Genomic DNA, 27,441 nt, shown 5'->3' on the forward strand with positions numbered 1-27,441 from the left:
CTGCTTAATTCAAGTGAATTAACTTCCAGTCCTTCCTTCAAGGTAGGCTTGGATATAATTGCCAGGTCAAGCTAGAAATCACTCCTCTGGTGCACAGGTAAAATATGATAATGAACAAGCCCTCTAGTGATGTAGTAGTGCTGGCTGTTGCCAGGATGGCTGATTCTCCTGACAGAACTGCCTTGGCCAGCAGGACTGGGAGGTGGATGATCCTGATTCCATATCACAGCCTCCCCATACAACCCTAGAACTAGTTCTGGAAGGCTGCAAAATCCAGCAGAACTAGTTCAAGTAATGTGGAAGCCTACAATGGGAAGGAGAAAAATGTTCAGACACACTAGGAATCATTCAATAGTACAACCTTGGATCAGAGCTTGGAAAAAAAGTTGGGGATGCTAAAACCTCCCCCCATTCCATATCCAGTGGCAATGCTGGCTTGGGGTCTTGGAGCATTAATCTCCAAAAGTAACTTTTCCAAGCTGTGCCTTGGACAAAGGCCTATATCTGCATACACTGCTCCAAAGACTATACCTTCAATATTATATTTGCAAGTAGATGTCTCTGAATCTTGTGCCAGGTCCCCAGATGAAAGAGCAGTATGCTGTAAAGTTGGAATCTGACTAGACTAGCAGAGTTCTCTCTTCGCGTATTGGATGGATGCTAGTTTTTCTAATACCTGTATGTACTTGTTATAATTACACAGAAAATATTTAACAACCATGCATGTGACAGCAACGTGTGGCAGAAGTTTTAAACATTTTATTAAGGTTTTAGTGCTACTTAATTGAAATCATGGCATCAAGTTAAGTAATTTTTAACTTTGTGCTCCTCATCTATACAACTGCAATTGATTAAATATTATGTTTCACCTCTCTGTATTAAATACATCTTTAAAAATTGATGTGTGGCATTAGAAAAAAATTAAAGAAAATAATGGCAGAACCGGGATAAATTTATGCATTGGCTCATTGGATTTAATAGATGTAGTCATTTTAAAAAGTGTGATGTATTCATTTGCAGTAGTTTAGTCAGCCATTTAATACACCTGAGTAGCCTTCAGTTCAGCATAAACATCGGCCACAACCCAACCAAAAATTAGAGTCCTGAGGACCAAGTAATTTTTTAAATGTGAGTGATTTCAGCACCCAAATAAGGCAGCAATCCCACATATTAAGGGAGGCTGGCTGAAGGACTTTATGACGCAGTGGAAGTACAGCACAACTGGTGGAGATGACAAGAGGACCCTGTACAAGACGTCCTGTGTTACACAAATGGTATTGGGAGAGGTGTGTGTGTCTGCCAGCGGCGTTCCAGAAGGCATCTACAGATCGGCCATGTCCAAAATTCCCTTGTTTCTCCACCCACAGAAACAAGCCTGTACTTTGCCAGTTCATTCCTTCCCACTATCATCAAAGTGAGCAAAGCAGTACATGCTGCCCATGAGCTCCTACATCTAGCTGCCGAATTTATAATAGTTGCTTTATCAGCAACCTCAGTGTTCTAAACAATTGGCAGGATTGCTCCATACTCCCTATAAATAGGACTCAAAGCACATGATTTAGTTTGGATTGTGTCTGCTATCTTTAACTACACTACCCAGAAAAACAGGTAAACATAGTATATCCTATACTGATACCTTTTTAAAAATGTAGATGAATGCTCAATGTGCTAGGAATGAAAGTTAAGACAATTTCTCCATGGGCATTATACAACTATTGTAGATATTTAACAAGATATTCAGTCATATGAAATTATGTGTTTTAATGAAAATGCATAGTTTTCAATTACAGATACATTCAGTCATGAAACCCCCAAAATTTCTTCTGGGAAATATATATATATATTTGTTTGTGTGTCAAGTGCATTTTCAAATAATAGCAGAACTAGCTGAATAATATTGGCAAGATTTTACTTCCTTGTCTAGCTCTTTGAAACAACCTAAACATTTTTTTGTTATCAGAAGAATCTACTACTGATCAAATAGAACAGAAAATCCCCAAACCAATTATTGAGGATTCCTGCTGAGCCTTGTGAATTACTTTTTAAGGGTAGGTATACTGGGATTTTGGAAAACTCTATAAATAATCTCTAGAAAGAATGAACTTGGTATCTAAGGCTGATGTTTTCAGCTTCAGTATAGACTAGTGCTTTCGCGTTTATCTAGTATGTCTGATAATATGTATTTCACGTACACTTTGGAACTTAGCCTTTATATCCCAACAAAGAAAGCTTATTGTACTATGTGCCATTTCAACATTCACTATGCATTTTCAGCAGCAATGCAATTTTGGCAGGGAGGCTAAAGTACTGTATAGATACAATGCTTCACGCATCTCTTCTGCAAGGATATGAACCAAACACACAGAGATTATAATAATACAGTGGTGCCTCGCTTAGTGATTGCTCCGTTGAGCAATGAAATCGCTTGGCAATGGACTTTTGGCCATCGCTGGAGCAATCGCTCAGCGATGTCCTCTATGGTTAAAATTTGCTTTGCGATGATTGCGGGGGAGCAATCATGGCAAAGCGAACTTTTTAAAACAGCTGATTGCCGGTTCCAAAATGGCTGCCGCAAAAACAAAATGGCCACCGCTGTTTTGCCTTGCTGTAGAGGCACCCAAAATGGGCACCTCTACGGAAGAATTTTGCTTTAAGGTAAGTTTTTAGCCCATAGGAACGTATTAAACGCGTTTTAATACGTTCCTATGGGCTTTTTGAAATCTCTTAGCGATTAAATCACTTAGCAATGTTTTTTCCGGAACGGATTAACATCGCTAAGTGAGGCACACTGTAATCTTAGACCAGCAGAGCTGGAAGGGACTCTATGGATAACTGAGTCCAGCCCCTGTCAAGGAGCCACAGTAGGGAATCAAACTCCCAAACTCTGGCTCCATGGCTTGAAACCTAAACCACCGAGCTATCCAATAGTTCCTTTAATACATTTTTTTCCAGATTAGGACTATAAATTCACAAATTCAGGATCTGCCCCCCCCCCCAGGTTTTTTCTGTAAATTCCAAAATGAGTTGGGAATGATGTGCAAACAAGAGACAAATGGATTAGGATTAGCCCTGGCACACAGCAGCTAAAGCTGTGCTTAAATTCCACATACAGAAAAGCTTGAACTATATATATTTTACTCAAGAGAATCCTGAAACAGTTTAATGGAAATCTGCATAAGATATTTAGAAGTGTGTCATAGTAAATAGCTCGTACACTCCTGCTTAGGTCTCTTGCCTTAGAAAACCATACACATTTTTTCTTCTAAGATGAATGTTCATGGGGAAATTGTTTAAGTACATCTAGGTTATGATTTGGCCATGTTTCTCTCTCAAAAAAAGAAGAAACATCTACCGTATTTGCCGGCATATAAGATGATCCCCCAACATTTCCACTCAAAATGTAGTTTGTTATATACTTGCTGTATAAGGCTACCCCCTCTCCCGCATGCGTGATTCTGCTTTGGCTGCATCATGGGGAGAGTTCGTTTTGCTGCCTTTGGTTCCTTTCGCTGGGAGAGAGCGAAGGTTTGCTGAAAGAAGGACAGCATCGGCGCCAAACAGCTGACTATCGGGAACCAGCAGAGAGGTGGCAGCCATTTTGGAGAGCCGGCAGCCATTTTGAGGGCAGCAGCCATGTGGTCATCTCAAAATGGCTGCCGCCTCTCTGCTGGTTACCGACAGTCAGCTGTTTGGCGCTAGAGTCAGGCTGTTCCCAGGCTACCAAGGAGGAGCAGGCTAGGTCTACTCGGTCTTACTACCAGGTAAGTGACTTCGCTGGGAGAGAGGGAGGGTTTGCTGGAAGTGTACCCAGCGTAAAAGATGAACCCCCCCCCCAACTTGGAGGCATGTTTTTCAGGGCCAAAAAGACGTACGCCAGCAAATACGGTAGATTAGTTTAATAACAAGAAACCAGAGTTGTCCATCTTGAATAATACAGTGAGGATCTCTGATTTCATACTACTTGATGATCCTCATGCTGATACCTGTGTGCAAGAGAGAGAAGGAAGGACTGCATAGGCCAAATATGTTTTTCTCCTTTGTAAATAATTGTGATATTATTAAAAATATCTTTCAGCAAGACAGACAATTCTTGAACATAATGTTGCCAGCTTAGCACACTGTGGTTTTGTAGTTTAATAAATCAGCTTGTGAAACCAGCAATATTATGCCCAAATACGGCATACATCACTATTGATAAAAGAGTAGTTTTCTTTGTAAAAAATGTGGTGAACAACTGGATTAAGTGTCCTATTTGTATGTGTCTTCGACATTTAAAGTGGAATCTTCATATGGTAAGAGAATACGGCTTAACAGTTTGTATTCTCGGCCTCAAACACTTGTAGATCATGTAATGAGGCTAACATTATTGTCTGAGATCCTTCTGTAGAAAGGCTCAGCAGGTGGTGGGAAGGCTTATAAGCCGCACCCCAGCTACAAGTCACTCTGAGCTTCGTATGATTAGTGTGAAGGTCTGAAGAAGAGCCCATAAACTTGTTCAACAGATAAGGCAGGGGTCCCTATCACAGGAGCTCTGTTAAATGCATTTAGCTCTACAAACTAACAGGCTGTTTCACAACTTCATGGTAATCATGTAAAGGTCCGAGTGACTTCTGGGAGGGTGGAGATATGGGGGTAGAGCTAAATCACATATTTCCATCCGTACCATCCATTTAGCCTTTTGGAGGTTTCAGGTGTAATGTGTAGAGCTAAATTGTCTAGCAGTTTGTCATGCTGGTGTAAATGCACATTTTAGATTAACTCTTAGCAGAAGAAAGAATGATTGGCAGTACTGAATGAATCATGCTTAATCAGCCTCACTCAATTCAACTGAACAGAACTGAATTGCATTGCAGTAAGCCCTCAAACACGAAACCTCAAATAGATGTACATACTGGCTGGAATCTTATTGCCTAATGTACTAAGTCAAACTACAACTGGCTTACTGAATCAGTCCAGATTTAGTGAGTCAACCCCATAAATAGTATTGATTCAAATGGGTCTACTTTAGTTGTGACTTACTTTAGCATAGCAAGTAACAACTAGAATAAGTTCACTTGAATCAATGAAACTTGCAAAGGAGTTAACTCATCAAAACCCCAATGATTCAATTGGCCTACTCTAGTGTGACATAATATGCTAGCCAACAAGATTTCAGCCATGGTTCCCTAAAAATAACTTTAAAAAATAATATTGCCTGTTAACAGTTCCTGTGGCAAAAACAACTTTGCTTTTGGGATACAATGAAATTCTTACAGCTAGGTATTCTGACTAACATTGTTTTTTATGATCGTCTCCCTCTTATATTTCCTCAAGATGGCATGGTCCTATTGTTGAGAAGCTAATTCTTTTAAAAGACAACCTGAGGAAATTTTCTTATACTTGATACAAAAATCTAAGAGAAGGCATTTCAAGAAAAATCATCTTGATAACTATCTATATTAAGACTACTGTTCACTAATTTACTGCTCACCTATTGTTAAACTACACAGCTAGCATTATAGCATAAAGTACTTGTAATAGAAGGAAAAGTGAGATTGTTCAATACATTCCTTCTACATTCTCACTTCATATCACACTGCAACTTAATAAAACAGTAAATAAATAAAACAGTAACAAGCCTAATTCCATAGAAGATTAAAAGCTTGATATATTGACATATGGGAGGACAGTAACAAAATTGACATTTACTGCTGCTGTACATCATCCGTGTACAGTAATTTTGGTGTTAGATTTCTGTGAGATATCTGAACAGTCTCAAGCAAACGAATGCCATAGCTACACTTTGGTAAATCAGGTGTGTGGATTTTCAATTTATAGCAAGATTGCAGCCATATTTGCCTTTGATTCAGTCACCAACAAATATGCACCTGATAAAAGTGCTGCTAGCTTTGTACAACATGACAATGTCAAAAAGCACATAGAAAATGTTCTTTTGAGACTATGCATTTTAGAATCTTAGGGCCAACATGGTCGTGTTGGTTGAGAGCTTCTGGGAGTTGTAGGCCAAAAAAGTGACTTTACTAAACTCCAGTAGTTTGGAACAATGTACCCTATCATTTCCAGCTCCATCTCTTTTGCACATGACTTCGCCCCTGTGTGCATGTGTGACTCCACATCCGGTGTGTGGGTTTCCATTGTGACTGGAACCAAAGGGGCTGAAAACAATAGCTACATAGAGGAGGAAAGCTGGATGGAGGGAGGGGGAGTCATGCAGGTGCACACCTTAGATGGAACTTGTTTGGAACTAATCCAAAGTCTATGGACATATAAGCAGAGAGAGCTCAAGTGGGATAAGAAATCAGCATAGCAGTAGAATACAGTGAGAGTTTGATAGGATAACTTGATCTAAGTTAGGCCGTTTCCTGTTGGGAGCTTTAGCAATCTGGCTTGGCAATCAAGTCATAATAGCATTTATGATATACAATAACCTGAAACACGTACTCCTTGCACCTATTTCTGGATCCTTCTGACATAAGACTTCACATATTGGATCAAACCATTCACAGCAGTTAAAATCTATTGCTTTTCCTTTTGTCTGTACATTTGCCTTCCACATGAATACTAGGGGAGTAATCATAGCAGAACAAGAGATACAGGGAGTATCTTTAATCTTTGGTTAACCTTAGGATATTTGGAAAGCAATCTTTTTCCTCTTTGAAAAATGCACAAAAGTGAAAGTACATTCTAAAGATTGCCAAAAGAGCATTTATTCTAGTGGGTAAATACAAAATAATCCTTATCTAGGACTAAGGGTCAACTCTAATATATGCTTTAGAAAGAGAAAAGAAGCAATTTTAAGCTACCTTCACAGTCTACAAAGTTAAAGACATATGTGACAAGAAATTTCTGATAGTAAAAGAGTAATTAAGGTCTTAAGGTCATAGCTAACTTTTTTCTGTGGCAACACATGAGCCTGAACTAATAATACTGTGTAGACACAAGGGAGAAAGGAAAATTTTCTCTGGAAAGGATTTCCAATTTGTGCCCCTCAAAGTGAAGTAAAGCAGTGCAAAGCAAAAGCACTCAATTTTTTAAAAAAATCAAGTCATTTTTGGCAAACCTATTGGGTTTGCTTTTAGGGTCATTTAAAACCTGAAAAAAATGATCTAGTTGTGCCTTTACAGATGTGCTAACAAGATGCTGCAAAAGCATTCTTCACAGTGGTTTATATACTTTGCTTCTCCGGTTACTTAGCCCTTGTGAATTAAAAATCAATATTGCACTATTTAATAAGGCTGTTATCTCTTTTCTTTTGACTACACTACTGCATATGTTAAACGCTCAAATCATGGCCAAAACCCTTTCGTGTAAGTTACAGTAGTGGAAGGTTGGTGATGTCACTAACTGGGAGATCTTTGGCAATTAAGGACTTTCTCCCTCTTTCCTGTTGTTTAGCTAAGGCTGTGACTACATAGCAAAGGAAATGTGAATCAACACAAATTCTCTCATTGCAAAGTTGCATTAGGGCAGAAGAGGAAAAAACCTCTATTTGCAGTTCCATTTGCAGGCTTTGTAGGTGGTGCAGTTCAAAGAAAGGGTCTTTAAGAAGCCTTTCCCTCCTCCCAATAACTTCTATCTCTTATCTTGCTAGGAGTTCCTGAAGTTGTACAACAATGAATGAATGAATGAATGAATAAATAAACAGGTCTTTTAGAGGGAAGCTGTTTTTCAAAAAAGTGGCAGTTTAGGGGAGCAGAGGTGAATACTGGTGCTGCTTGTGTGTGCACGTGTGCACATGCATGCATGCTCTCTCCTTTTTGCCCCTTTCCCCCCACACTCCTTGTTCTCTTCCATTGCCCCATTCTCCTGTGTTCCCCATCTTTTCTCCTGGCTGGTGCTTCTCCTTCTGCTTTCCCCCCTTCCTCGTCTACAAACTAGCTTTGCCTTGTCTGCAAAGAAAATAGCCCTTTCAATTCCTTCTAGCAAGAAAAAAAGTAGTAGCCCCAGGCAGAAGAGAAAAAAGTGACTCTGCAAGCAAAATGGATTGTACCAATTTCATTCAGACTTTGTGCCATGCAGGTAGGAAAAAATATTTCAAAGTTACCTGTTTTATAAATGAAACATACCCCAAGCAATTTGATGGTGTAATAGGGCTCTAATTTCTGAATAATCTGGTTCATTGAGTATAAGCTGCGGGAGCAGCAGGTCACAAGAATAAAATTTTGATTACTAAAAGTCTATGGATTTTTAGTAATTCAAGTAATTAGATTATTCCTTCTGGCTCCCATGCAATGAAATTCATTACTTGCAAGCCATAGGACATAAGGAAGTCTGTAATTACTGAAAATCTCTGCCTGCTAATGACATCATCAGCCTTTTGCACATTTACCTTACGCAACAGAATTCTGGTCCATGAGTCATAGGTAAAAGTATATCTATCTAATAATATCTAATCAATTAGAATTGGTTTTAAAATATTTTATTTAAAAAGTCAATTCAGGTAGGTTATTACTTGGTGTACCTTTAACTTCGTTTCCTATTTACATTTTTTCAGGTGCTGGCAGAATTGTGTGTGTACAATGAATCGCATTAACATCTGAAAAAACCCAGACTGTCATTCAGTGTAAATATATAAACACAATTTGCAAATAGAAACTTCTAGTGTCCTCATAACATAAGCCGCTGAGGCTATTGTTAGCTATTTTTCCTACTTTTAAAATGTAATTAAGCAGGGCTAAATATGAGCTTTAGAGTTTTGCTAACTAGTATTTGGAACAAGAATGGGCAAAATATGGTTTGTGGGCTGCACACCAACCCCCTCCCGTCTCCCCACCAACTAGACTGCAGATTGTGCCCTAGGCATTATTTTACTGTTTATACATGTTTGTCCCCACTGGAGGAAATGTGAGGCCTTTAAACCCTTTAGAGAAACAGAAAGTGATCCACTGATTTTGTTTTTTCATGGTGACAGTAGTGTATGGCCCTTCAGGATCAGGGGGAGGGCAGACTCTCAGAAATTTTCCTCCCCTGGGATACAATATACACTTCTTCTGTACTTCTTTCTGCAAAGAAACTGCCACACAGTGGCATGGCTCTTACTGCTGATTTATGCTTGTATAAGGGAGATCTTGCAAATCTTAGCAGCAAACCTGCTGCATATGAACAAGTTAATGGTTCCGTTCCTGGGCACAGAAATCTAGATTTAACCCAGAAACACAACTAAGGGGTCTGTATAATGAATGTACCACCAGTTAAGTCTTTTGCTTGTAAATGTGTGTTACAAAGGGTTCTGGGGGCATCAGCTGTATGTAGCTATTCTCCTGGAAAATTCATATCACAGAGAAAAATCAGTGGGGATAAATCAGAATTAGGAATGGAAAGACAGCTTCCTTTTCAAAATGAACACGAAGGTTGGAATTTTATCCTCTAAATGGATAGCCTTAAGGGATGGGCAAAAATGAAGTTATGAGAGTATGTTGTTGCAACAAAGCTGATTTTATTACAAAACTCTGTAAAAGTTATTAATGAATGTTGTTTTTTTCTTAACCTTTTTATGGCCCACACAACATCAAACTCTCTGTCAGACTTCTCAGCCTTTCCAGTTGCAAGGAAAGCAAGCAGAGGTAGCATTCTCCAAATTATTGTGGAATCAGTGACAAGGATTTAAAGAACTGTAAAACTACTTCTGCAGGCCCAAGGGTATGTTTTTTCTGAACAGCAGTTTCCTATGTCCTATACAAACCCATTTTGAAATATGGAGAGTTTGAGAAGGACAAGATACAGGAGGGAGCAATTCAAAGGTTTGTGACATTGAAAACTGTGCCACTGTGCACAGTTTATAGTCAAATATATTTAGAGTTCAATATAAAGGTCAGTAACAGGCAACAGGCAAATGCTGATATGATTACGTAAGTTATACTGTACAGGAGTTACCAGCAAGCAACAGGACAACTTCCTTTTCTAACAGGAAACTAGGTCAGAGCTCAATCTACTCTCAGCCTTTCTCCAGTGAGCATTATTTAGGTATGGCTCTGGCAGATGGAACTCCCAGAATGGAGAGTTCTGGGATTTTGAGTCCAAAAAAAAAAAAGAACAAATGGTACATTCCTAACATTCAGCAATTTGTTTAGAGGCAATGCTTTCTGCCCTCACTCTGAATCAGCTTTGTATGAGTGCAGATAAGATTCTTGTGCATTTTCAAGAGTAACCTCTGTGCACAGTGCTGCCTTGTTGCACTGGACAAATTACTTACACTATTGTGATCAATCATTCTGTCCAGTTGTGCTTGCGGCATGTCTGTGTGCTTGTGTATGTCTGCACATGCACAATACTCTTAATTCCACAAAGGGAAAATATGCTAGTTTTCCTTGAAGACATTTTTGTGTGAATTGTAGAAAATGCACAAAAATGTTGTTGATGTCTTGGTCTTGCACTATAGGGGAAATTACATATTGACATAGGATACCAGTTCATAGAACAACAGCTGCTAAGCAAAAAATTAAAAAATGGCACCAGACTGCATGGAAAAAAATGGCAAACTTGGAGAAAAGGCTTTGGCACTCCAAATCACAATTTTATGCTAAAATATTTAATAGCGAATACTCAGTGAACATTAATTCAGAATAAGCCTGTTTTTTTTTTCAAATAATAACATATGAATTGTTCACTGCAGCCACCAGAGATTTAGCTTAATATTTATCTTACCTGTCAAGCTGGCTTAGTTCCAGTTCCAGCTAACGACCTACTTTCTGTGGTTTTCCTGTATTTCAATACCCCACCGAAATTTAACAATAGTTTTTTTAAAGTTATGTTGTAAGTAATTTTAGAACAAGAGGTTACTATGTACAACAAAACAATCTGCAGGAAGTCCATTTTAAATTTCATTCCTCTCTTCATGTTCCAGATCCAATACAGCCACTTGACAGTCAGTAAGCAATCAATCAATCAAATCCTCCATTAGGATAGTTTCGCTTTTACCCCTCTATAGGTAATACTAGCTCAAACAATGCTATGAAGGCTTACTACAGCAACATAATTCATGAAACATTCTGACATGAGAAAACACAGTAGTAAAGCTATGCAGACAAGAGGAAGGAAGATGTGGGGGTAGGGAGGAATTCATGCCAAATAATGTTTATGAACACAAAGACAGATAAAGGTGGGCAATATTTGGTACACAAGCACTTTCCTGGGATGTTCATGTTTCTTTTCTTTTTTTAAAAAAAATAATTACATTGAAAACTATATGACAAAAGCAGTAAATGGTTAGATGTCAAACACAGACGTGTGAATTCAAAGTCTAGTTCTCAAGATTATTGAGCACTAACATCAGCTTTGAGAACACTATCAGAATGTTCACTGCTGAGAAGGAATATATCTATCAAAAAGAGAGAGAGGTTATTTACCTGTAACCATGGTTCTTCGAGTGGTTCCTCTGTGAATCCACATGAATGGGTTAATCTGTGCCTGCTCAGGACTCCTCAGAACTTTCTAGAGCTTAAAAGCATGTGATTAGTGGGATATTCCCTCGCGGAGTGCATGCGCCGTCCGTCAAAAGGTTCCCTCAGTTCCTAAAGAAGTTTGCCACTGTCAGAGAAATGAAGACAGCAACATGATGGACAGAGGGGAGGATTGGCAGGACATGTGGATTCAGAGGACCACTCGAAGAACCATGGTTACATGTAAGTAACCTCTCTTTCTTCTTCATGGTATCTGTGAATGCATATGAATGGGTGACTAGCAAGCTAACTTACCTGGAGGAGGGATGTCACGTTAGGAATGAAGTAAGAACTGCCCTGCCGAAGCCAGCTTCATTCTTGGCTCTAACATCCAGCCGATAATGCATGACAAATGTCGAGGGTGCAGACCAAGTGCCAGCTTGACAGATGTTGGAGGTGTCAATTCTGCAAAGTAGGGCATTAGACGTAGCCATGGCTCTAGTGGAATGTGCTTTGAGAATATCTGGGGAAGGCTTACCAGCCAGCTTGTATGCCAAAGCGATGGTCTCGATTATCCACTTAGAGATTGTCTGTGATGAGGATGAAGAACCCTTGCGTGGTCCATGATAACAAAAGAAAAGATGAGGGGATTTTCGAAAGTCTTTTGTCCTGGAGACATAAAAGGCTAGGAGCGTCTGATGTCAAGAGTATGTAGCATGTGCTCGAGATCCGATGATGAAGAAGGGAAGAGAGATCGAAGGATAAGAGGCTGACTGAGGTGAAAGTCTGAAACAACTTTAGGTAGGAAAGAAATGTTAGGATAGAGAGTGACCTTATCAGGATGAAATTGAAGATAAGGGGCATCAGCTCTGAGAGCTGCCAGCTTGCTGGGAAAGAAGCTTGAGGGAAAGAAGCTTGAGGGAAAGAAGCTTAAGTCATGGCAAGACGCTCAAAGGGAGGGCGACTGAGAGCATGGAGCACAATCTGAAGGGAACATTGGGGAAGTGGTGATCTCTGAAGCAGGCGAATGAAGGCCCTTGAGGAATCTCTTTAAGGTCGGGTGTGAAAAGAGGTGTGAAGCCTCTGACCCAGTTGGTTGTTGAGACACAATGGCAGAAATATAAACCTTCAAAGTGGAGAGGGAGATACCCCAGTTGAAGAGATCAACTGTTGTTGATATGGCTGTTGAAAGGTGGAAGAGTGGCACCATTGAGTGCGCTGGTATCTATATGGTTGCTGTGTGGAATAAGACTTAGCTGTTTTTCAGATTTTATGGAGGCTGTCCATCACCTCATCCATTTTGTTGTTGAAGAAATCCACCCCATCAAAGGGGAGGTCTTTTATACAGGATCTGGTGTTGTCTATAATGCCAGCCAAACAAAACCAGGCATGCCAGCGAAGTGCAATAGCTATTGCCATAAACTTAGAGGCTGCATCAGCAATGTGGTGTACCACTATGCACTGCTGTTTCTCAAGGGTGGAAGCCTCAAGATGCACGTTGAGGCTCCTTCCTTGGAGTCTTCCAGGGACTCCTGTAGAACAGGAAGCATCTTGTTCCAGAACTGCCTTTGGTAGGCCCCCATGGCCACTTGGTAATTGGCGACCTGCATAACGAAGGACACTAGAGAGTAAAGACGGTAGCCAAGGATGTCTAACTTCCTGCCCTCTCTATTTGTGGGGACTACTGATGAGTGGCTTCGAGCCCGAGACTGATTGGACTCGACAACGATCGAGTTAGGTGTCGGATGCTTAGTGAGAGATGCAGTATCAGTTCCAAGGGTTTTGTAAAGATTCTCCACCCACCTAGAAATCTGGAGGGAAGAGGATGATTTGTCCCAAGACTCTTTTATGAGATCTAGCATGGCCAGGATGAAGGCTAGGCTGAGTGGTGGAGATTTGTCCTGGTTAATATTGTCGAAGACGAGGTCTTGCTTTGGTGGCAAGCTCGATGGATTTCACCATACGTAGAACCAATTGTAAATATGAAGTGAAATCTTCAGATGATGAAGGCAGGTGATTGTCAGCCACATCAGAATCTGGAGATAGCAGATTCGAGGACAATTCTTGGGAAGCTTCAGAAGGTGGATCAAGGATGTCAGAGACTGCAGTATCTGAGGATCCTCTGGTGTATGAACCAGGTAAAGAAGGTGACTGATGCCAAGACCTCAACGTGGAGGCTCAGGTTGCAGCAGGGATGGAGGAATGGCAGGTAGACAAGCTGGTGGTGGTCATCTATAGGTAATAGTAACCTGCAGAAAGGAAGACCTCACTTGAGAAAGTGTTGTACTTAGTTGGGAGACAGAGGAAGGAGCTGGTACGATAGATGTACAGGCGAGTTTCAGTAATTGTTGGTCAAGGTGAAGCAGGTTGAAGCAGGTGATGTTTAAGAGATGACTTGGATGGCATCGATACCACAGGATCGGGCTGAGGCCTTGAAGAATGACTATAATGTTGATGCTGGGGAGACAATGGTGATGGCAAAGACTCAGAAGGATAGGCGTACACGTAGCGTGCCCTCTTTGGTTTCGCATAATAATAAGCCCCACAGTAGGGGTCGATGTAGTCTCCTTGGTGTCAACGTTGATCATACTCTCCATAGTAAGACTTCTGATAGTTTGGAGGGTGTTGGCGTTGCGAAGGCTTATGTAGGTAGTAGATCTCCTCGATATGAAGGCAAGAGATAGTGCCGCTTCGCCAGACCCTTGCGAGGAGGTGACTGTCGCAAGGAGGAGTCAGAATTGGAGAGCTGAATGACTGTTGCTCACCCTGTGGATGCACGACTCATATGGGCCGAGCTAACACCAGTCATCGAAGGGCCATGACTTGGCGAGAGGCTCAATAGAGAGGTCGGAGCCTAGATCGGCTATAGTGGGAGAGGACTCTCCATCTCTGACAAAAAGTCAGGTACTTCTCTGGAAGACTCTTCTAGAATTGGAGATGGAAGAGTTGGTTGATGAGAAGAAGGGTCTAGCAATTGATTAGGCTTAGAAGGATGTTTAGCCTTCTTCTGCTTAGCCTGATTATTCTTTTGCTTAGGAGAGGATTCTCAAGCCTGTGTCGAGGATGGCTTCAAGCTCAAAGCTGATTTCAACTTTGAGGACAAGGTTTGAGGGACTTTTCCCACAGCAAGGACCGAAGACACTGCAGGTGGAGTTTAAGAACAGGCTTGTCCAGTCTCTTACACTCCAGACAGGAGTGAGTTTGGTGCTTTTCCCTCAAAGAAAAAAAGACAATGATCATGGCCGTCAGATAAAGGGATCTTGTTGGTACACGAAACGCACCATTTAAACGGGCCTGGGGGGTCCATAAAAGGGCGGGAAGCAGGGAAATGAAAGCACGGGGGGAAACGGAAAGAAATGCAAAATAACTCACAGGGAAACATTCAACAGGATAACCAAATGTTGGAGATGCCTAGAAGGCAGAACAGAGATCCGGAGACTGCAATATGAAAAAAGTTGCTCTAATCATCATGAAGGAGTCTAACCTCAGCAGTGGCTAAAAGAAATGGAGGGAACTTTCAACGGGCAGAGCACGCGCTCCATGGGGGAACGTCTCACTAATCACGTGTTTTTAAGCTCTAGAAAGTTCTGAGGAGTCCTGCGCAGGCACAGATAAACCCATTTGTGTGCATTCAGAGACCACGAAGAAGAAATTGGCATATATCAAACTACACCCCCCCGCCACCAATTTTGCAAGCACATTAAATACATGCAACCAAATACACAAGTCTGTGGCCAATTTCTGTTTCATTTCATGTTTCTAATAAATGCCCTCACAGTATAATTTCTGTCATACTGTCTCCAGGCCCGGTTAATATCTACAGATAATAATAGTGTATTTTCATAACATAAGTTGTCATGTTGCAAGCTGTACAGCAATGGCTATGTCTGAACACCAAAACATGCAAATGTTCAGCCAATTTTCTGCTCTCTTTGCAGCATGCACACTTCATACAGCTCTGTTCTGGCTCTGCGGTATTTTAGATCTGTTTTCACCAGACAGTTCTGAGTGTGTATTCTGATATGACAATAAACAAGAATTCCTATGACTCTGGCTTGTCCAAGGAGAGACAACACTGAGTTTGGATGCTTCAACAAACAAATCACAGACAACAGGCCCTTGGTTTGTTTAGCTACTCGTGTTTCCATTGAAAATAATCATTCCTTCTACATACTGCTTCGTTTCAGACAAACCAGAATTATCAAGACTCTAACGAATTCTGGCTCATGGTGTCTTCTGAACATACTTAGTATTGTTTTGTGAAAACAGGTACAGAATACCACAGAACTAGAATAGGACTATGTGAATTAAACAGGGTTCAAGCAGCATTAAAATAATCTCTGCATACTCTAGCTGGAACACGTATGAGAAATTGCTTTCTGAATGTGGACAATGTAATTACTGGTTCTGTTTGTAAAGTGCTGATTGCTTTCTAGGAATGTTCATTTCTCTTGGAACATGATGTCTTCAGCCTACATCTAAATGCTCATCCCAACTGGGTAGACCCATTGATTCAGTGGGTTTATTCTACCTGGAATTAGCAGTTGGTTTTGAAAGACCTATCACCACTTTTTTGACAGCCATCATATCTGTGTGCAAAAAAACAAAAAACATTACTTTTATTATGCAAAAGTTGCCTTATCTGGATTGACACCATTGTTCCACTTAGCCCAAATTAATGTCTGTATTTGTTTCCCAGCAACTCAGAACAGAGGTTGCGGTATGGGTGAATACAATTGGGTGAATTCCAGACTGAGGATGGTCAACTTCCAAAGGGATAAAAAGGTAAGATGTCAAACTAAAACATTCAAGATAGAACACAATGTAATTATTTCTGGAGGTATACACGTCTGGAACTAGCAAACTAGCTGCCTGCTCATGCAAACATCACATTTTGGAGACACGCTTGCCAAACACAACTTAACGCAGTTAAATAAAAATAAAGTTTCACTTTTTTCCTGGATCTTACATTTTTCTTAATTCCCATGGCTCAGTTAAACATAAATAGAGCCCAAGTTGTAAAGGAGGAAATATTTCATTCGTATTGATCTCATGCCTTTTATTATTTTACTGCCAAGTCTCTAGGGAGACTTATGCCTTATGCCCGAGAATTGCATTCTTTGTAGTAGTTACGAGAAAACTGCATGAATTTCTCCCGGGAGTGCCTAAATCAAAGTAAACCCACCAATGAAACAGACAGGTTTTAAACTAAACAGTCTTATTTTGCAAGGCAATCCTAGCTATCCAGAGACGCTACAAAATAAGTGTTCTTTTATTAAAGCTAATTTAATAGTTTGGGGCCGATGTTCACATGAGAATCAGCCTTAGTGACAAATTCTGTGTTCCCACCAAATTTTGTGCTTTCCACCCTTCTTGATCACAGACAGATCGTGTAGTAAGAGGTTTGTGGTGTATTCCACTACTGGTTCCTCTAAGGCAAACTAACAAATCACCTTTACCTATGACATGCCACCATACAACATTTGGGCTGAACATCCATATGGACTCTCATTCTTGCTTTTGTTTTCCCAACTTGGGATACCTCTTTTATCCCACTTCGCTTAATATTATACGACAAAATCCATCAAGATGTTTTTGAACACAAGACCTACCAAAATTAAAATATGTTAGTACTCCTGCACATATCTCATTTATTTTAGTAAGGCCTGTGCAGACAATCTTTCCAGTGCACCTGTGCTGAAAATTCCCACCGATTTTCAAGCATTAGCTCATTTTTTTTCCATCATGCTGAAATAATCTGTGCCTTCTCAGGGGCCAAAAGAGTACTAAATTACACTAAAGCACGAAAACCTATCAAAGTGCAACCCAGTGAGAAGGCTTTTATTATCTACCCTAGAAATAGCATCATCATCAAATGGACTTTTTACATACATACAGCTGCTTTGCTTATTTGTTGGAAAGCTTAAATGGGGAGATATTCTCCTGTTGTTGCCTCCTCCTTCCACACCGCACTCATAGAAGTAGTGCTTTGCATTTTAAACCGACTGCTTGTCTAAAAATGTCATTTAAAAAAGCAGGGAAGGAAGCTGCTAAGTTGGATTTCATCCCTGAATAAATGCTAATGAAGTCCAGCTGGCAGTCCCTGCTTAGTTTTCAACAAGGCTTCCAGAACTGTGAGATGTACAGATGACTTCCAGGAAAGAGATCCTAGAACTCCAGTTCTTATGCTTATTTCAATCTAAATTCAGTTGAAGTCAAGACTCTTTTCCCGCTTGTGGCTTTACTTTTAATTTGGGTATGCTGGTGACTTCCCCAATGTATCCTCATTAGGATAGAAATAAAAGTGAAGTTTAAGCTTCATGTCTTGGTGTGAGATTGTTCTTAAAAATCCTCTTCCAGATGCTCCTTGTCCTTCCAGCAAAGCAATATTCTAGTATCCCTAAAGTTCACAGCCAGGACTGTGAATCGAGACCAGTCACAGTTAGAATTATTCAACACTTCTAGGTGATATACTCTTGAGAAAATTGTAGCTTATGCATCTGTAAAGTATCATTTAGAAACACACTTTTTAACATATGCATTAAAAAAACTATTTCAGGAAAAGTAGTGTCACTTGATTTTTGCTTGTTCTGATTCCAAAGTTCACAACGGAGACAATGACGCAGGACCAAAAATTGTGGTGCTGGCACGTATATTGTCCAAGATTATTAAAAAGATCATTTTTCTTCTTTAAAGAAAAACGCATATAGCTGCTCCTGATTCAAAATTTTAAAGGTTTTCGTTGTTAGCTTCCTCTATATTGCTGCCTATAGACCTTTGAGAAATCCTTCCTAGATACAACTATGTTGCTTTAAAGTGCAATCATTCAATAGACATGAGCACTCAGTGATGTAGGAAGAGTCGTGCAGCTGCAGCAAGGAAATCCTCGAATAAGTTCCTCCATATTATGTCTGTTCTTCAGTCAATGAACCTCTGGCAGGCCTTTTTCCAGCGACAAGCTGTGCACCACATATCTCTGTTCTCCATCCCATATACTTTACGGCATTTCTTGCCCTCTCCTCTAGGTTTTCTGTATGAATAGTGGAATGAAAGCCTAGGTTACTAAGATTTATGATTATCTCATCCAAAATACTGAAAGGAGAACATTGAAAATCTGAAAACTGTGACCCTGCTATCTCAGATCAAAGAAAAACACAGTGTAAATAGAAGAGACAAGGGAAAAGAGTCAAGATGCCAAAGCAGTGCAAGGGATATAGGATTTGGATAGGTATACCTAAAAAAAATCCTAGAACTGCAGAGCTGGAAGGGGCCCTATGGATCATTATATTAGTCAATATATTAGTTTCGTCATAGATTGCATATATAGTATGGGGGATCTAAAAAACAATGGGAGATCTAATAAATAAATGGAATTTCCACAGAGTAACACACGTATCAAGTAGGGTTCCAGATTTTTAATATGGCAAGTTTTATTTCTTGTGATTCTGTATTATTTGCAAAGGCATATCTCAATAAAGAAACCCAGCTTGACATGACACATTCATATTCTTCTATTTTTAGGGTTCTCTCTCATGTCAAAAAGAAAGCCATATATTCCACTAATAGCACTACCCATCTCTACTTTTAAGTAAGATGCACTGATTCAGTGGGGCCTATTCAAGGTCAATGTGTAGAACTGCAGCCTAAATAAAAAGTAAAGTTGATGCCTGTTCTTTTCCATCATTTAAAAAAGAAAAGGCACCCCTTTAGACCCATCTGCTAAAAACTGGATTCTCTTAAATCTTTTTTATCCATATCTCTGCAACAGGTTTTAAAACTCCTGCCAGCAATGCAAAACTATATTTCTATAGTTTTCTTTTCCTCCGCGTTTCTTAACTAAGGAACAAATCAGTGAATTTGTGAATGTTTATTTTTCTGACTAAAGAGCAGATTGAAGATGGCTTTTGTATTTTTTTGGACTGAGACAAACATTAAGAAGCATTGAAGGATACTTTGTATTCAGAGGGGTAGAAATTTCTTGTCCAAACATTCCTTCTGACAGTATTCCACCATATGACCAACAAACAAACAAACCAACAAAAACACATTTCTGTTTACTTGGTCATTTGTGGCATGCATTTATACTCTCCATCCGTTTGTCTTATATTTTTGTTCGCTAATTTTATTTTATGTGATTTTTTATAGTATTTTATGAATGCTCTATGTTGTTTTCCACCCCGCATGTGTGATGTGAAAACACTAAAAGGATAGGACGTAAGTTTAAAAAAAACAAAAACAAATGAATGACAAAATAAAATATTCTTAGACTTTCCTTTCTAGCTATGTTAAAAAGATCTTTGTGTAAACATGGGTAGTGGAGAAGAAGCAGGTTGACAGTCCCCACTCCCTGGTTCATTCAGTGCATGGGTGCTGAATGGGAAATGCCTCTTACCTTAGGCCAACTGACGCTCTAGGTGGTGATGATAGAACTGTCTGAATCTGTTGCTTTTGCTCTCCATTTCCTGCAGGACGTGTGTGAGTTGGTGAGACCTAGCATCAGAGAGAAAAAGGGAATTCATATTAGAGAATTTAAGTTGGAAGGGGCACCACAGAGTCACACTGGTCAGAATCCCCTTGTGGAGCTCCATTGACAAAGCAGGAATAACACTGTCTGCAATGTTGAACTGCTGCTAATTAAAAAGTTCCCTTTTGTTATTATAGGGGGTGTACAACCTTACACAGTGGAAATAAATACACAGTGGAAGTAAAGAACAGATTTAAGGAACTAGATTTGGTGGACAGAGTGCCTGAAGAACTTTGGATAGAGGCTCGTAACATTGTCCAGGAGGCAGCAACGAAAACCATCCCAAAGAAAAGGAAATGCAAGAAAGCAAAGTGGCTGTCCAACGAGGCCTTAGAAATAGCAGAGAGGAGAAGGGAAGCAAAATGCAAGGGAGATAGGGAAAGTTACAGAAACTTGAATGCAGACTTCCAAAGAATAGCAAGGAGAGACAATAGGGCCTTCTTAAATGAACAATGCAAAGAAATAGAGGAAGATAACAGAAAAGGAAAGACCAGAGATCTGTTCAGGAAAATTGGACATATTAGAGGAACATTTTGCGCAAAGATGAACATGATAAAAGACAAAAATGGGAAGGACCTAACAGAAGCAGAAGACGTCAAGATGAGGTGGCAAGAATACACAGAGGAATTATATCAGAAAGATTTGGATATCCCGGACAACCCAGACAATGTAGTTGCTGACCTTGAGCCAGACATCCTGGAGAGCGAAGTCAAGTGGGCCTTAGAAAGCCTGGCTAACAACAAGGCCAGTGGAGGTGATGGCATTCCAGTTGAACTATTTAAAATCTTGAAAGATGATGCTGTTAAGGTGCTACATTCAATATGCCAGCAAGTTTGGAAAACTCAACAGTGGCCAGAGGATTGGAAAAGATAGTCTACATCCCAATCCCAAAGAAAGGCAGTGCCAAAGAATGCTCCAACTACCGTACAATTGCACTCATTTCACACGCTAGCAAGGTTATGCTCAAAATCCTACAAGGTAGGCTTCAGCAGTATGTGGACTGAGAACTCCCAGAAGTACAAGCTGGATTCCGAAGAGGCAGAGGAACTCGAGACCAAATTGCTAACTTGCGCGGGATTATGGAGAAAGCCAGAGAGTTCCAGAAAAATATTTACTTCTGCTTCATTGACTATGCGAAAGCCTTTGACTGTGTGGACCACAGCAAACTATGGCAAGTTCTTAAAGAAATGGGAGTGCCTGACCACTTTATCTGTCTCCTGAGAAACCTATATGTGGGACAGGAAGCAACAGTTAGAACTGGTCATGGAACAACTGAGTGGTTCAAAATTGGGAAAGGAGTACGGCAAGGCTGTATATTGTCCCCCAGCTTATTTAACTTATATGCAGAATACATCATGCGGAAGGCTGGACTGGAAGAAACCCAAGCCGGAATTAAGATTGCCGGAAGAAATATCAACAACCTCCGATATGCAGATGATACCACTCTGATGGCAGAAAGTGAGGAGGAATTAAAGAACCTTGTAATGAGAGTGAAAGAGGAGAGTGCAAAAAACGGTCTGAAACTCAACATCAAAAAAACTAAGATCATGGCCACTGGTCCCATCACCTCCTGGGAAATAGAAGGGGAAGATATGGAGGCAGTGTCAAATTTTATCTTCCTGGGCTCCATGATCACTGCAGATGGAGACAGCAGCCCTGAAATTAAAAGGTGCCTTCTTCTTGGGAGGAAAGCGATGACAAATCTTGACAGCATCTCGAAAAGCAGAGACATCACCTTGCCAACAAAAGTACGAATAGTCAAAGCTGTGGTTTTTCCTGTAGTGATGTATGGAAGTGAGAGCTGGACCATAAAGAAAGCAGACCGCCGAAGAATTGATGCCTTTGAATTGTGGTGCTGGAGGAGGCTCTTGAGAATCCCCTGGACTGCAAGGAGAACAAACCTATCAGTTCTAAAGGAAATCAACCCTGAATGCTCACTTGAAGGACAGATCCTGAAGCTGAGGCTCCAGTACTTTGGCCATCTCATGAGAAGAAAAGAGTCCTTGGAAAAAACCTTGATGTTAGGAAGGTGTGATGGCAAGAGGAGAAGGGGACGACCGAGGATGAGATGGCTGGACAGTGTCTGCGAAGCAACCAACATGAACCTGACACAACTCCGGGAGGCAGTAGAAGACAGGAGGGCCTGGCGTGCTCTGGTCCATGGGGTCACGAAGAGTCGGACACGACTAAACGACTAAACACACACAACACAACCTTATCTCATTAGAACTAAGTCTTGCACATCCTGAAATAATAATAATAAAAGGGAACTCTTTAATTAGCAGCAGTCTGCTACTACCAGCGATATCCTTCCCATTAGAATAGTAGTTCCCAAACTTAGATCTCCATGTTCTTGAACTACAATTCCCAGAAATCCTGGCCACCACAGCTAAGTAGTGAAGCCTTCTGGGAGTTTTAGTCCAAGAATATCTGGGGACCTAAGGTTGGAAGCCACTGTACTAGACCAGCAGAGTTCTGGAAAAGAAAACTCGTCATCACTTACCTAATATGTTGTTTCTCAACAGCTGGCTCATCAGCTCAGTCCCATTGGATCTCTGACAGTAGAATTTGGTTTCAGTGTATATTTGGTCAGAATTTAACAATAGCCAAAATTTGTCCATTTTCTAAATGCAAGAAATGTGAATGTAGCACTAACCAAAATGGGCAGTTAGCTGTACAGCAATCTCTGATTTTCTTTCTTTCTATATATACACTCTCTCTATATATAGAGTGTATATAATATAACTGTTTGGTTGTTTTTAAACACAGTACTGTGTACATCCAACAGTGCATTTAGATATGTTACAGAAATTAGAAAATACACTTTCAGTTGTGCCTCACTTAACGACGATAATCTGTTCCAGGAAAATCGCCGTTAAGCAAAAACATCGTAAAGCGAAATTTAAAACCCAATTGAAACACACTGAAACCCATTCAATGCATTCCAATGGGGTAAAAACTCACCATCCAGCAAAGATCCTCCATATGGCGGCTATTTTCGCTGCCTGTATAGTGAGGAATCCGTCCCTAAACACAGCGGGAAGCCATTTTAAGCACCCGGCAGCCATTTTGAAAACCTGACGACCAGCTGTTTTTGATCGTTGTAAAGCGAAAATCGGTTCCCAAAGCAGGGAACCGATCATCGCTAAGCTAAATTCCCCCATTTAGACCATCGTTTTGCGATCGCAATTGCGATCGCAAAAAGATTGTCATAAAGCGGATTCGTCATAATGTGGGACAATAGTTAAGCGAGGCACCACTGTATATACACAACATATAGGAGTAAGGTGTATAAGCTACAAGCACAAGGCATTTCAGAGAGTTATTAAACTCTCTTCGCCTTGTTTAATCATTTAATATATCTCCCCTCTTTATCTCACTGCTATATCCCAATATAGTTTCCCTATTCACAACCTATACAAAAGAGTGAGTAGAAGTATATTCCCACTTAAACCACAGTTCTATCCAACTGTGATGATATTTGGGTACAGTTGTGTTCAAAATTATTCAGCCCCCACTGAAATTGAATGTTTTGGCCATTTTGACATTGATTTTGATCATTCAGTCATCTTGCTTACATTTACATGAAAGAGGCACTTGTAGGTCAGAGAAATATAACCTTAAGTTTATAATGAAATAACCACAAATGTCTTTTCTGTGCTCACATCATTATTAGTTTTTATTCAACCCCCAAGTGACATTCAATCTTAGTACTTAGTACAACATCCTTTTACAGTTATAACAGCTTTTAAACGTGAAGCATAGCTTGACACAAGTGTGTCTTGCAGCGATCTACAGGTATCTTCGCCCATTCTTCATGGGCAAAAGCCTCCAGTTCAGTCAAATTCTTGCGCACTGCAACTGCTTTCTTTAAGTCCCACCAGAGGTTCTCAATCGGATTTAAGTCTGGTGACTGCGATGGCCACTCCAAAATGTTCCAGCCTTTCCTCTGCAACCATGCTCTAGTGGACTTGGAGGTATGCTTGGGATCATTGTCCTGTTGAAAGGTCCAACGTCTCCCAAGCCTCAGGTGTGTGACGGACTGCATCACATTTTCATCCAATATCTCCTGGTACTGAAGAGAATTCATGGTACCTTGTACACGCTGAAGCTTCCCTGTACCTGCAGAAGCAAAACAGCCCCAAAGCATTATTGACCCTCCGCCATGCTTCACAGTAGGCAAGGTGTTCTTTTCGTCATATGCCTTGTTCTTCCTCCTCCAAACATAGCGTTGATCCATGGGCCCAAACAGTTCTAATTTTGTTTCATCAGTTCACAGAACACTATCCCACAACTTTTGTGGTTTGCCCACATGACTTTTGGCATACTGCAGTCGACTCTTCTTATTCTTGGGAGACAGCAAGGGGGTGCGCCTGGGGGTTCTGGCATGGAGACCTTCATTACGCAGTGTGCGCCTTATTGTCTGAGCTGAAACTTCTATACCCACATCTGACAAATCTTTTTTCAGTTCCTCAGCAGTCACACGGGGACTTTTCACCACTCTACGCTTTAGGTAGCGCACAGCAGTCGAAGTCAGCATCTTCTTTCTTCCACGACCAGGTAGCATTTCAACAGTGCCCTTTGCCTTGAATTTGCGAATGATGCTTCCTATGGTGTCTCTTGGTATGTTTAACTTCTTTGCAATCTTCTTATAGCCATTGCCCTTCCTGTGAAGACAAATCACCTCTTCTCTTGTCTTCCTGGACCATTCTCTTGACTTCACCATGTTTGTAACCACACCAGTAAATGTCTAGAAGGAGCTGAGTATCACAGTCATTTTAAAGCTGCCTAATTGGTGCTTATTATGCTTGATTGGTGCTCGGTGACATCCACAGGTGTTTTCAATACCTGATCGAAAACACCTGAATGAACCTCTCTTCTTCAGAGTGGTAGTCTTTAAGGGGTTGAATAATTGTGGCAATGAAGAAACCACAAAAGAAATATTTACTACTGTATTACATAAACAATTGATGTTATTTTAGTTGCATTTGTTTCTTTAAAACGTCCTTGTAGGATTTGATTCTGAATACAATTCCAAATGTACACTATAGTCCCTAAACCCCTTTACAGCATTGGGGGTTGAATAATTTTGAACACAACTGTATATTAGTTTAATTTAGCATATGCAAGTTAATGCAAAAATTTCCTCCTTTTTTGGGAAGAATACCCCCCTTCTTGGTGATGTCTGTCCTCATTTTTCGCAAAGAAGCGGTGGCCAACATATGGCCATCCCACCACAAAAAAGGCATCAAACCACAAAAAGACTTTTTGTTGAGGGACAGGTCTCTTAGACATCATCACAATTTATTCAGGCACAAGAGTATTTATATTATTGGTAATATTTGTATACTAGCTGAATAAACCAGTGAAGTTATGCATAAAGTGGTGGACTAGGAATGAATAGAACTTGGTTCAAATCCTTACTCAACTATGAAACTTAACGAAGGGTGGCAATGGTAAAATCACTCCTGGAGTATCTCACGTACATTGAAAATTCAAGTCAGATGCTGTAACTATACACTTCTGGATACAATAAAACCTCAAAGTGGTCATACTATACCTCAAATTATACTAAACTATACCTCAAACATCTAAAGGAGATGGATCTTCCTAGAAGAACCTAAAGAGAGAACATTTTGTAACTTATTTCCACCTGCAGCTGTAAAACAAATATTCCTTCCCAAGATTCATAATACATCCTATGACTTAAAACCTGTGCTTCCTTCTTTGACATAGTCCTGCTACCTCTATGCAACAGACGCAACACACACTTTAATCCTTTGGCAGTATGCCTGTATCTCTGGTATTTGGTTTGCTTTCCTAGGACATTCCAGTTAACAGGGTGAAAAGGGCAAGATACTTAACACACCATAAACATGGAATTTGCTGGATAGCTCAGCATCTTAGGTATCTGGTTTGGAGTTCAATGCCCTGGGAACGGCAGAATGCTTCTGAGAACTCTCTACTGTATCAAGAAAAGACTGGAAAGGATTGCCATAAAGCAGAATTGACATCACGGCCCATAACTGTTTGGTTGTTTTTAAACATACAGCACTATGTACATCCAACAGAATTAGATATGTTACAGAAATTAGAAAATGCACTTAGATACAAAATTGTCTCTTATTATAAAATTTTAAAATAATAAAATAAAATTAATTATGGAATGGAAATCCTGTTGCTTACCATAATATGTAGCACTAGAGTAAGCCCACTGAATCAGTGGTGATTTGATAAGTCAATTCTTTTGCAAGTTGCATTGATTCAAATGGGCCTTCTCTAGTTGCAGTTTTTTGTGCTATAGTAGTAGAATAAATATACTGTACATTGTATGTGTATGTATATCTATCAATCTATCTGCCCATCTACCTAATAAAGCATTGTCTGGAGTGCTTGTACATAATGAGCATATGATCTTTGGTATTGCCTGAAGCAATCTGAATACAGTACCTACATGCTTAAACCAGTTGCCATCAGTGTCTGGTTTTACAGAGTGACTAATGAGAACCTTGAATTTCTTCCACTACTTGTGCCAATTTTCTGCAGTGCCATGGAGAAGAAACCACCTTTATAATTACTCTAGATCAACCATATTGTCATGAAATCAAATTTTGGGAGTATTTTATGCACAGCATGTTCTGCTAAGAGTCTCTTGTTCAAATTGCTACCAGCAGGATGCCTTTCACCACTGGCTGTTCCTTGATGGAATTTAATAAATATTCATTGGTAGAATGCAATGTAATTGATTCAGCTACTTTCATTTTTTATCAGCTCAGCAGGAGACCTCAGACTCTACAGAAAACCTCCGAGACATGCCAAAGGTTGACAGTAAGAGGCTTTTGTGATTCACTTGGTGAAGAGAGAAGAAGCGGGCAGTTCCTTATCGGTGTCTAATTCACACTGTCAGAAAGCAGAGGTTTTGTATAACTAGTGTGCATTTATGACAAATGGAAAAATTTGAACATGTAGCCTTAGGTGGAATGCTTTGATATCAAAGGAGACTTATGCTCTGATGGCAATCATTTAAATGCTGGAACAATTATTTTAATATAAATTAGAATACTGTTTATTTACTTATGGTATTCATTGGTATTAGATAAAATATGAAGTATTAACTGCTGAGAAACATGGCAAACAAAGGAAGTATGATACGTTAGACAGAAGGATGATAGAAAGTAATATGGGAATTAATATGGGGACAACAAGTCAACAAAAACCATGCTCACGAGAAGGTGAGGAGAAGGGGAAACTTGCCAGCAAGCGGCATATTGATCTTAAAGAATAACAGACTGGAGGATGTCCAACATTAACTGATATGATATTGGAATAAATGGGAGTAAGTTCTATACAAATTTCTGTGGTCATGGAGCAACATACAAATACTGGATGTTATACCAAGCATCAGTATAAGATGCAATACATTAAACAAACCATACATTAAGTGGCCCAGAGTGTGCCCAATTTCCAGTACAGTAGCTTGTTTTTTATGCCAATGATGAATCCACACAGAAATGAATGGGAGAGGATGGGGGGGGAAGA

At 40.1% G+C, this 27,441-nt stretch overlaps 1 protein-coding gene and 1 long non-coding RNA gene across 3 annotated transcripts in view; one reads left to right on the forward strand and one right to left on the reverse strand.

Annotated features, from left to right (window-relative positions):
- The first annotated feature begins 1,960 nt into the window (after positions 1–1,960).
- Positions 1,961–26,975, forward strand: LOC110075882 (uncharacterized). The gene is made up of 3 exons (XR_012086940.2): positions 1,961–2,048; positions 16,078–16,163; positions 26,674–26,975. It is a non-coding gene; the product is annotated as an uncharacterized LOC110075882 (long non-coding RNA).
- Positions 16,580–27,441, reverse strand: part of ZNF704 (zinc finger protein 704) — a 62,126-nt gene continuing 51,264 nt past the window's right edge. For both annotated transcript variants that reach the window (XM_072999067.2, XM_020787537.3), the window contains exons 8-9: positions 19,771–19,868; positions 16,580–18,408 (exon numbers count right to left, since the gene is read on the reverse strand). In XM_072999067.2, coding sequence (XP_072855168.2) covers positions 18,297–18,408; positions 19,771–19,868 — 210 coding nt within the window. In that variant the 3' untranslated portion in view covers positions 16,580–18,296. The remainder of the gene's footprint in view (positions 18,409–19,770; positions 19,869–27,441) is intronic.

The sequence above is a fragment of the Pogona vitticeps genome, chromosome 4 (genome assembly GCF_051106095.1).
Source record: "Pogona vitticeps strain Pit_001003342236 chromosome 4, PviZW2.1, whole genome shotgun sequence".
Lineage (NCBI taxonomy): Eukaryota > Metazoa > Chordata > Lepidosauria > Squamata > Agamidae > Pogona > Pogona vitticeps.